The sequence below is a fragment of the Archocentrus centrarchus genome, chromosome 21 (genome assembly GCF_007364275.1).
Source record: "Archocentrus centrarchus isolate MPI-CPG fArcCen1 chromosome 21, fArcCen1, whole genome shotgun sequence".
Taxonomy (NCBI): Eukaryota; Metazoa; Chordata; class Actinopteri; order Cichliformes; family Cichlidae; genus Archocentrus; species Archocentrus centrarchus.
The window spans coordinates 9,073,304-9,084,967 of NC_044366.1; the positions used below are offsets into that span (position 1 = coordinate 9,073,304).

Sequence of the window (11,664 nt, forward strand, 5' to 3'; positions counted from 1 at the left end):
TGTGTGTGTGTGTGTGTGTGTGTGTGTGTGTGTGTGTGTGCGTGCGCGTGCATACACGCTTATGTATGTCTGCTCTCGTGTGTGTGCTATGCCAGTAAAGGTCTCCTCTAATGTTTGTAGGATGCATTGACTCATGATGTGACAGTGAGTAGTTTCTTTTAAGACTTCACGAGTTATAGCTTTAGACAGTTGATACATTCATAACTTTAAGTGAGAACTTCTCACAAACTTTCTATATGACTGCTCTGTATCCTTCCCTCTGTACTCATCTGTTTGTAGTAGTAGTAGTAGCAATAATAGTAGTCTTAAACCCCAGTGGAAGCATGATTTTCGCATGCCCATTTGTTTTTCAGTTTGCCTTTATCTCTCTTTGCTGTATTTTTATTTCCGGCTGTCAAAATGTCCCCCATTCTGTGAGCCTCAATGTGTAACCAAAGCCAAACAGCCAAAAAGCAATGATGGACACCAAATCCTCTAATCTGTGTTAATTCTTCTAAAGTGTGAAAACCATGCTGGAACAGTAAATGTGTTGTAATTAGACCCTGATAATTAGAGACAGGGGACCAAGGGAGGTCCCAGAGTGATTATTATAGGATAGCTAAAGCCAGAGAAACAGGAGGAGAGTGGGCTGAAGTTCACCAAAAACACTCTGCAACTCTCACACTGAGAAAGACTGGCAGAAATAAAAAGGAGTTATTAAAACTTCTCATCTTTCCTTAGCTGCAAGTTAGCAAACAACTTCAAATCTCTTAATCCACTAGTTTTCACTCTTGTTCTCTCTCTGGTTATCCCAAGTCCTCTGTGCATCTTGCTCTTACCTGCAGTCCAGTTTCTCTATTTCAAAGTGCGGATTAAAGTTGAGGACGATGCGTTGCGAAGGCTCAGGGGCTGTGATGATCCAGCGGCAGTTCTGGTGAGGTGGATACTCTAGAGGGTAGCCGGGGGTGGTGATGTAGCCCGCGTCGCTTGCATCTAAATAGCCACCGCATGGCTCAGATGCTGGATGAGAAGAGAGAGCGATAAGGATGATGAGAAGGTGAAATCATGTTAAAACTCAAGTGGGTAGCATTAAAACATATTACTAGTTTTTAACCATTACCAAAATCATCCCTCATATTTGTTCATCGGTCATGAATTCCCACAATAAATGAAGCAAAACAGATAAAATGCAGATAAGAGTAGTGTTTACAGAGACAGGATATGAGTGTGTCTCTCTATGTGTGGTGTTAAAGGTCAACACAGCATCATGATACACAAAGACTTCATTCTGGCCCAGGAAGACTTGCACGCACACACACACACACACACACACACACACATACACTCAAAAACTCACAAATGACTCACACACAGTCTTCCAGATGCCACGGTTACTGTCACAGAGCGGATCCACTTGTCAGCAGTCATACGTCTGTGTCATATCATAAACAATACCCCTCGTTCACTGCTGCAGATGTATCCTGACATAGATGGGTAACTCATACATATCTGTGACACCCAATGGCACAACACACACAACTCTACTGTATGAAATCTATGGCATTTATTGTGCACAGTGCTGTCTCTCCTGTTTGATGGACTGTGCAGGCTAAGTATGCTGAGCCTCTTCATTGTTTAAGATCTGCTAAACATAAGTTAAACCATGATGGTGGACATATGCTGAATGCAGTCTTTGTTGAGTCCAATATAATAGCATAGTTTGAGCCAGCATCAGACAGAAAACACTCAAGTACCACGTTTGTTAGTCTGCCCACTTAACATCTCCAAAATAACATCCACCTAAGTAATGTGGGTTAAGGTTAAAGTATAGAACATGAGTAATTCATTCTCTAACACTTGCAGAAGAACGAATTATAGTAGAGAAAATTAATAGTAAGCGTGCTATGTTAAAAAGACTATTATTTCAAAAGAAGTACAGTATTCAGGAAAGAAATTCAGCACAAAAAAATGTGATCAATCAGAGCATCTCCAACAAAGCAGATGGATTTTCAGCAAATATTTTGGAGGAAAAAAAGATGGCTACAATAGGCCAGGTTATTCTAGTGAAAACAGCATCTGTGAATGCTGGCTGCTTGATGGGAAATATTTGGCCAGTGAGAAGCCCCTAAAAATAATTTCCTGTTTTCAAAAGGAAGGAAAAAACAAACTCACAATCAAGCGCCTGATGGTCAGTAGCTTATTATGCTTTCAGTCGTGGTTAAATATGAATCAAGAAATCTGCTTCAAAAGAAAAAAAAACAGAAGAAAAACTGTATGAGGAGCTCAGGTAAGCTGTCTGTGCTGCTATCTAACCTGCTGTGCTATGACGTTTATTTATTGCCACTGAGCTGAGAGGGGTGACATAGTCAAGTCAAACTGCTCAGCAGAATGCTACATGTTTTAAAACTATAGCTATTAATAGTCTGGCTACTGTAAACTTATTCTGAGTGGAGTCAACATATCCAAAAATGAATACACACACGCATAAACACTTTATCAGGCACCATCTTCAAAACTAATTAAAAGAGAAGGTCAAACAGAAAAACACATCGAAAATATCACTTTCTCGCTATGCTCACATGGTCGGCTGCATATCAGACATTTAAGAGTCACTAAGGGAAGATTAAAGAGCGGGTCAGATTTCAGCACTCGGCGCACATTGTGAGTGACACTTTGGCATCTGTATCTGGTGTCTACCTCACACTGTCTGCAAACAATTAGCGATAACCGCTCTGAATCTCTCCTTTTCTGTCAGCCTCTCTTTCATCTCTCACGCCGTGAACCAACTAGTCCCGTATACGTCCTCCTGACCTACAGTGGCGTAGAGTTACATGGGCGATGTAACCCAGCCAGATGCATTTCATCTTAGCACCACCTGGATTAGTGTTTAACCACTCTGGAATCTCACAGCGACATCGGCCAAACACCACTTTTAGCACACAGTGGTTTGCTAAACATGGCTAATGAAAACTCTTCGAGAGGTGATGCAAGAGGTGTAAAATCAATGAATGTGGATTAAAATCTGACTAATAAATGAACTCTTGCTTGGATGTTATCTAAAGGATAGAAAAATAGACTCTTGTACATCCAGAGTTTTTTCATTCTTTCTTTTTTAATAGCTGACCACATTGTTCTTTCCATACAGATGACTCAGCTAGAAATGAATCACTTGTGAATAGAGTGGTTGAACACATTAAACAAATACCTGTGCAACTATACCCTTCAACATTTATCTCAGGAACTTGTCTCTATGATTTTAATGATATCATTTAGGACAACTATGGTTAAAAAGAAGGTTATTTCTCTTTGATGTGTATAATTGATCACCATGTGTTTTTCCATATGTGGGAAGCTTAAGGCGGGCAAAAAGGCCCCAAAACTCCTGGTACAGAACAGAGGAGAGCAGGCATCTATGACATAAGACATTGATTGAGTCAAAAATGGCATGAAAAAGAGAAATTGGAGTCAAGGTGGGTTGCAAAGTGGCTTGCAGGGGCAGCAGCAATTGTAGGCACAGTAAAATAGCTAAAATAGTACTCTCTATATGAGGTTTGACAATAAGACAGGATATACATAAAGGTATCGGCTGAGCTGTCAGCTGAAGCAGGCTAGCTTTGAGATCAGCTGTTTGGATTGCCTGCCAGAGCTAAAGCTAAATGCTAAATACTCTTTTTTAATAAATTTAAAAAAAAAAAATTCTGGCTTACCCTCTCCTCTCCCCTTTTCACCTCTGGCATACAGCCGATAAAAAAACAGCACCTCCAAGTGTCTGATGAATAAGGCTGGTGTGATATTTAGGCAGGCACTGTGTGTGCATGAAGTATTGTGTCTGCTCTATTTTAAGGGTCTATTCATCTCCGTACGTGCACACATATAGAAAGTCATTCGATAAATATTGCATCCAAACCGAACAGGAAATGACATAAATTGAGGTGATGAGGGTATGGATGACATCAGATCCTCTTGAATGAAGTGCCATTTATGATTAATTTTATATTGCACGTGAACATATAAATATACACTCAGTGAAATGTCAGGCCCCTGCAGTGATAGGCCAGCGTTCAGAGGGAGTGACACAGCTCTGGGTTTATGTCTATAAAACAGGGAAGTGCATAAATACAGCTTCCAAAAGGAAACCTAGTGTAATGCTAATTTGTATTCCCCACTATAGTAGCCAGTCCTGCACGCTATGAAAAAAGTGCAATCTGTGTCAGAACAAAGAAGATGCTGAGTTGGGGAAAAGCCTGAATCCATGTCAGGAATTACCAAACAGATTAAAGACAGAATCATCCTTTAACTGTACTTTAACTTTTGGTGTATCATAGCCCAACCTGCTCTAAGTAGCTGCAATGGTGACAGTCCAGCCCAGTTTAGCAGGGTTGGGCAACTGAATGAATACACTGGCTACTCACAATAGAAGATGGGATTTTTTGGGGGGTTGATTTTGCAATTTTATTGATCTGCCTCTTTGAAAACTTGGTGAATAGTTACATTGTAACTGGCAATTAAAAGTATATGCTATAAAGTAGCAGCTGAATTTGAGCCATATTATTATTCTTGTTATGTGGTTATGCTACAGTGCTTAATAGTGCCATAAGGCAGTGCTGTGCCTTCCTCCTTTTTCTTTTATTTTCTGACACGTTACAGGCTGTGCATCCTGGTCATTTAATAGCACACTATCCCTACATGTACGTTTACTTAGAGGTGCTCTTCATCCTTTATTTAGATTCCTCAGCTTGCGGATTCTGCATGTTCAAAACCAAAATAATCCCAAATAAGTGATTGTGTATTCCTTTTTTTTGCAATGAGCGAGAGTGTGTTTGTCTGATTCTTTTCACATTTTGTCTAATCCCACAGTGCCGTATCAAACTAGGCTCTGCCCAACAACACTGCAGTGAGTGGGTATTTTCATAAGAAACAAGGCACCTTATCAAAACATCACTATATTCTTTGCTGCAGTGTGTCCTTGCCTTACCGAAACACTTTCCTCTTCTTGACCCCCATTTTCACACAGTAAAGCTTTTCTCTCAACCACATCAGCATGTGTGATCTTCAGGGAGAGGCTGTATTTACACCGCGTATTCACAACAAATGCAACACAAACCACTGAACATCCCCCTTCTGGCTTAGACATTGAATTCAGACCACACACACACACACACACACACACACACACACACACACACACACACACACACACACACACACACACACACACACACACACACACACACACGATAAGCAGCAGTAAATGGTGCTAAGCAGTCAAGCACGGATATAAGACAGGTCATTGCATTATTTATGGTTCTCCGCCACGTTTAGTATTGCATCCTTGATAGCACACACTCAGCAACTTTTCCCCACATTCACACCTCAGCACACACACATACACACAGATGTACCCGTACAGAAATGTATGACAGTTTCCACAGACCCAAACTTGTGTAGACACACATTTCCACATGAAGCTGCCTTGAACAATTGAACTAGATCCTTGTTTGTTGGCCCCAAATGCAAATTTTCTGACCTTGTTTCTAAGCTCTCTTACAGATTTGTTTTTCCTCTGAGGGAGTCTGATTTGACTCTAAACAGACACTTTTCAGCCTGCAGCAATCGATTTACTTGTCTACGAGAACTTTGCCAATCTTTCAGAGTCCGCATTTATTTGCATTGGCCCAGTCCCATAATTAAAGCATTAGTGGTTTAGTAAGTGTTTGTGTATGAAAGCAAGAAAATGTGTCAGCTAACCAGAAAGCTTGTTAAGAAGCTATCAACCTATTATTCACCAACAGCAATGTGAGACTTGCATTCTTATTATTTTGACCTTGGAAGAAACGGGTCTCTAAATTTATCAATATATTCTGGCCATCTGCATCAAAGCCTGAGGGGAAATCCTAATTTCCCCATTGATTTCAATGCATTTCTTTCACTATTTAGCATTGTGAAACACTCACAAAGGCTTCAGGCATTGTTGCCTTAAACAGCAGAATTATAGACATGTTTAAAAACCTTTTGTGTGACTCTGGGAATATGATAGACACTGAAAATAACAAACTGATATGTATTGTTTGGATCATGCCCAGGTGCTTTTAGTCCCTGAAATCTGGGAAACCTCAAGAATGGACAGAGAAAAAGAGAGAAGAGGGGAAGCAAAAGACAAAAAGGCAGAGCCAGATGAAAGTAAGAAAGGGAGAGTAATGCAAGAACATCTGTCTCTCATCAGCTGAAAGGAGAAAGTCAGCAGCTCAGAAAAAGCTCACTGGACAAAAAAATATAACCTACACGCACACACATACTCACACAGCCACACAAACAGGTGGGGATGTTTTCTCCAGGTGCCCTGTATTAAGACACAGTGGAAAACTACAGAGTGAGTGTGTGTTTATATCTGTGTAAAACAGAGGGAGGGATGAATGGAAGACTACAAAGGATCTGAGAAAGAAGAGAGTGATTGAAGAATGAAGAGAAGAGGGAAAGTGACTCATAAAAATAAAGCTGAGTGTGTGATAGAGAAAAAGGTACTGGCGTAAGATCAAGCTTCTCAACTCGGGAGCAAAGACACACCCTGATCTACAGGGCTTTAGATAGTAGACACAGAATCTAACAATAGACAAAATAAGACACAGAGTAAGATCAATACCAGAGTAGCAGTGGCTAATTGGAAAAATTCTCAGTAGCAGAACAGTATGAGAAAATTAGACCTTTAAAGGTGGAATAAGTAGAATTCCATACTCTGGAAGGAACTGCTTTTGAAAGTACAGGTTCTTATTGGTGCTACTTTGGTTTGGTTCCTTAATTTCTACAAGCAAATGAACATTGGAGCAATCTGTATTTGTGACAGCCATAACTAAAGAAGCTAACGATCTGAGTTTGCAGCTGGGACCAGTCCTCCAGTCCAAAGTGTCAGCTGATGTTGATGGATGGGTGCGGGAGATATGTCTTAAGTGGTGTGCTAAGAAGCAACCATGGGGCAAAGGGTACAAGGTGAAGAATAAACCCTGGCTGGTTCTGCTGTACCAGTAATCCTGCCATTGTTGTGTTTACTGACTGTTTTACTGACAGAAAAATACAGTCTCTGGCACTGCTTTTCATTTTTTGTGCGCTGGACTGAAGGAAGTCTGGAAGCTACAATGATTTGACTATCCCATCTTAAGGTCAAGACAGTGCTTGCTGGTTTGCATGCTAACTTCAGTAGATATCTCTGCAATACAGCACATGCACATCACATAGCTGTTAACTGTTTGCTGGGGGGGGCATTTTTTAGCAAACCTCTTCTATAAAAATTGATATTTTAAAAAAAATGAAAGCGGTGATGAGACCTAGTAAACAATGTTTCCTACTTTTAACTACATCTAAGCCCTGATCTATAGTTGAAATTAGAATAAAATTGCTGACGTCTGCATTATCATTATCCTATATACTGAAGAACTGATTGTGTAAGGGATTTTTTGTTGATCAGTCAGCCATAAATGTGATGCATGCCTTCAAGTCATTGAAAAGGGAACCATTTTAAGAAGTGTATGAATGAGTTCCTCTAGTGAGTCGAGTAAAGGGATTTCCAAAGTATGAGAAAACACAGATTGACAGAGTTAGGGAGAATAGGCAGAAAGTGGAAAAACAATGACTGGTTGAACCAGTAAAGAGATTTTCCACCGTGGCGAAGTGGGGCGAAAAGAAGGTGAGAGAGGTTTCTTAATCGGGGTGAGGGAAAACACTGACAGAGGGAGGTGTGGAGAAAGAGACAGAGCGCGCTATTAAAGAAGCACTGAAGTGCCATGAAAAGTAGAAAACAACAAGGTGATTCAGTGTGACGGAGGAGAGAAAAAGGAAAACAACCTGTGGCCTCGTTGTGTACCCCTCCGGAGGGACTACTGAAGCCTCAGAAGAGCTGGCTTCTACACAAACTCACGCACAGACGCGCACACTGGTTTTTCTTCATGTGTGAAGATTTTAAAAGCGGTGGGAACATGCAAATATCCTCATTTGAAAGATTTCCATGATCTCCCTTTCCCTCTTAGGACAAATGTTCTTCACAAGCCTAAACACAAGAACGCCCACTCCCGCACACGCTGATCTCCCAGCATCCTCTCTAATTACTCCAGTCATTACCAATGGCCAATGAAGACACTAGAATACTAACAGTTTACTAATGGCATGATAACTGTAATTAGAACATCCTGCTGGACCCACTAATTGTCCTTTCTCTTTTACAGATGAGAGGGAGAGAAAGAGAAGGGGAGACTGTGCCAAAGGTTAATTGGGTTAATGTTTATTCGCTCATTGCAGCTAGGTTGTTGATGTCAATGGAAAAGCCACTCTGTTTTTAGGCCATTATTACACTAATGACTGAACGACTAATGTCATCTTATTTGATGCATGTGATTTTTGTGTTTTTAGTTGCACAGCTAATTGGCATTGACATGTAATGCATTTGTTTTGTTTTTTTAAACAAAGGTGGGGGGCAGCTAAAGAAATATGAGTCACTAGATGAATAAGAATAAAATTTAATCTCGAAACCTGGTGGAAAACACCTGCTACCTGCAAGATAATTAAAATGAAATCAGTGGAAAGTCTGTAGGAAGGTGTCACCTGCAACAGCTCAGCAAACTGATCTGATTATCTGATAAATTATCTGATAAATTGGTTTAAACCCAGCCATCACATCAACAGGCCAACACAAAGTTTAGTCATTTGAGTTTAAATTTCTCCTCTGATATCTAAAAATGGGTGAGAAACATTTCACATTTGGTGTCAAACACCCCTTTTATTATACTGTAATTTTATTCTTATCAAGATCATACGAGGAAAATTAAATCCTTCATCTTCAGTAAATCATAATGCGAGTATATATTTATTAGTAAAATATGCAGTACCTTGCCCAGAAACCCTCTTGTGCATTTCAGAGAAGAATAAATCTGGGTTAGTTTACTGCAGGTGGCTCCACTCAACTTCTGCTTCACACTCTGCTGCTTTGCTCTTATTTTACTAATGCCCTGTAATACTTTCTCCCTTTCATTTTTCCCATTCCTCCTCTCTTTTACACATCCAAACTCTCATGATTTCTTACTCAATGCATCTCTTTTATTTTTTTTTATTGCTTTGTTTTGTTTTGTTTTGTTTTGTTTTGTTTTTTTTGGGGGGGGGGGGGGGTGGGGGTTGTGTGTACTTTATGGAGGAGAAAAGTTTCCAGTTCATGCTGGCAAAGGCTCAAAAGTTAGACATTCTATTTTCCTTCCCTCAGAATCAGTAGATCAATAAATATGACAGTGCAGTAGAAATAAAGAATAACCCAAGTGGGACTAAAAACAAATAGAAAGTTACAAAACATTATGGGGGGGGGGGGGGGGGGGGGGGGGGTACACAGAGAAACACATAAAGAAACTGATTTCAAAGTCATTAATTGCACTAATTTCTTATACCTGAGTGCAATCTATTTGCTGCTAATGCTAAGCATTCTTTTGTTCTCACTTTCAAAAGTGCTATTTGATTTTTCATGCAACTATATAAAGGCCTATGGAATTATCCATAAAAATAAAAATGTCATCAGAAGGAAAAATACAGTTAAATTCATATTACATGCTCTGATATCTGTTCTGTTTCAGTTTAAAAACTTAGCTTTTCTAAAGTGAAGTAATTACATGGAATGACTGCATTTGTGGCACAGAGTCAGTTCATTAGGTAGTGAGCTAAAATGGGGTATAACCCCATTATGTGAATGACACGGATGATTTGTTTTATTGATGGCCAACTGACGCTTACAAAGCATTATGACCCACACCGATGTAAAGTTTAATTATTACAAGCTGACCCCACTGGGAAGCACAGCACTTGCTTATATTAGATGTAGGGCTAAAGCTTCAGGCAAACCCATTCACACTCATAATACCATGGTATCCATACAGCAAAAACTATTCAATGCTGCAGTTCAGTGACTAAACAAAAATATCCTTATCTGAATTGTGCAAACTTCCTAAGTAAGTGAGCCTTTAACTCTGCCAGGCTTATTTATTCTCCCTACATGTAAATGGGGTTGTTAGCTTCATCTCCCCAAATTCTTCCCCACTGTTCACTCTTCTAAAATCACACCAGGCTGGTTGGAGCCATCAAAAACAATCACATAAACCAATGCTTAATGCATACCTGTGGGCAATTCACCACCACTGCTAGCACACTTCTTACACTTAGTATCATGGTGATCCTGTTTCATCATCCACCATATTTCAGCAGAGACACTATAGAGGCAGACAGCTGGTCTTGAGTGGCCAATTATGTCCGTTTATCTCCCTTCCAGGCACAGCTGTGATCAAACGGAATGAAGAAACAGGATCAAACAGCAAGGCTAAAAATCATTCTTCCGTTTCGTTCACTTCTTTTTGCCGCTTCCCTGTGCCTGTTTCTGTCTCTGCTGTCTCGGTTACTTCCTCCCTCTGTACTTCCAAACCTCCCGTGTCTCTCTATATATACACTTCTTAGTCTCACTATGCTTTCCTTGCTCATGTCTCCAGTGACAACAAAGAAGAGGCATCTTATAAAAGTTAACTGCTGAGAAAGCTTCATTCTGCATAGCTTACCGCTCAGAATGTGTGTGTTTGTTCCGGTGATACTCAGACTACCTGTAGGGAAGCCTTGAGGGGAGCTAGAGGGAGTCCCCAGAAAAATTAGGCTTCATCTGCTGTCAGCAAATATACAGTAAGGTGTAAAAAAAAAAACAAAAAAAAAAAACCCCAGAATATCAACATGTTCTCAAATTTAACCCAACTATACTGTCTGTCAGTGCCATTTAGCTGGAAAAACAAACCCCAGTCAATTGCATTGAAGTTAAACACCTCATTCATCTTTCCTGAATGCCACAGAGTTTCCATGTGAATGTTTCCTGTGCTGAATTGCAGCGCACACTTCCTGCTTTGATGTTGAATATAAATATGACTCATTTTAAGTCAAACAACGGCTGATCAAATGACCAGCTGTTATTTGTCTGAACTGGAAAGCCTCAGAACCATTTCAGGTTTTGCATAAAGTCAGCAGTTATTAACTATTTGTGAAAAATCTAATCATTTAAAGGTGACATCACTCCAACCAATAAGTCATGCTGACCTTAACTGATATTTTAGATTTAACTTAAAGTAGAAATAGCCACACATAGCAATATGTTCCATGGCACATAGTTTCTTGCATCAGAAGTGAATTTTATGTAAAGAATGCCTTCACTGTATGCTCTGTACAAAGCGGTTCTCCAAAACAACATTTGGCAGTCAGGGCCACTCAATCCAAGTCATGAGATTTGCAAAAGCCCTCCAGAATAAGTGCTAAGTCAATAAAACCTAGAATGCAACCAACTTCCCTGCAGATACTCTTTTCAGTTCTCTCTCTCTTTCTTAGATGTACATACAAGCATTCTCCTCAAAGCAGAAAGTTAAACTTGAGGAGAGATTAAAAGTAGCAATGTTAAGTATCCAGGTCTTTGCATAGACAGCAATGAGAAACCAGTAGTAACAGTTTAGTGTCTGTAGTGAAAACAACAGTCATCAGTCTCCTGGTAGAGATTGCAGTAGCATGCTCCTGAATTTACATAACATAAACTGACCCAGCCAATAGGGTACATAAAACACAGACTCCTGGCTCTTAATTTCCATCAGCTGAGACTTATCGAATTCCCCATAAACCCACACCTGTGGCGGTGTAACA

General features: G+C 40.0%; 1 protein-coding gene across 1 annotated transcript in view; it reads right to left on the reverse strand.

Annotated features, from left to right (window-relative positions):
- LOC115800293 (neuropilin-2-like) overlaps window positions 1-11,664 on the reverse strand; it is a gene marked incomplete at its 3' end in the record, with an annotated part of 56,580 nt that overhangs the window by 42,813 nt on the left and 2,103 nt on the right. Inside the window, 1 exon segment of the mRNA XM_030757549.1 lies at window positions 819-999. Within this exon segment, the coding sequence (XP_030613409.1) occupies window positions 819-999 (181 nt within the window).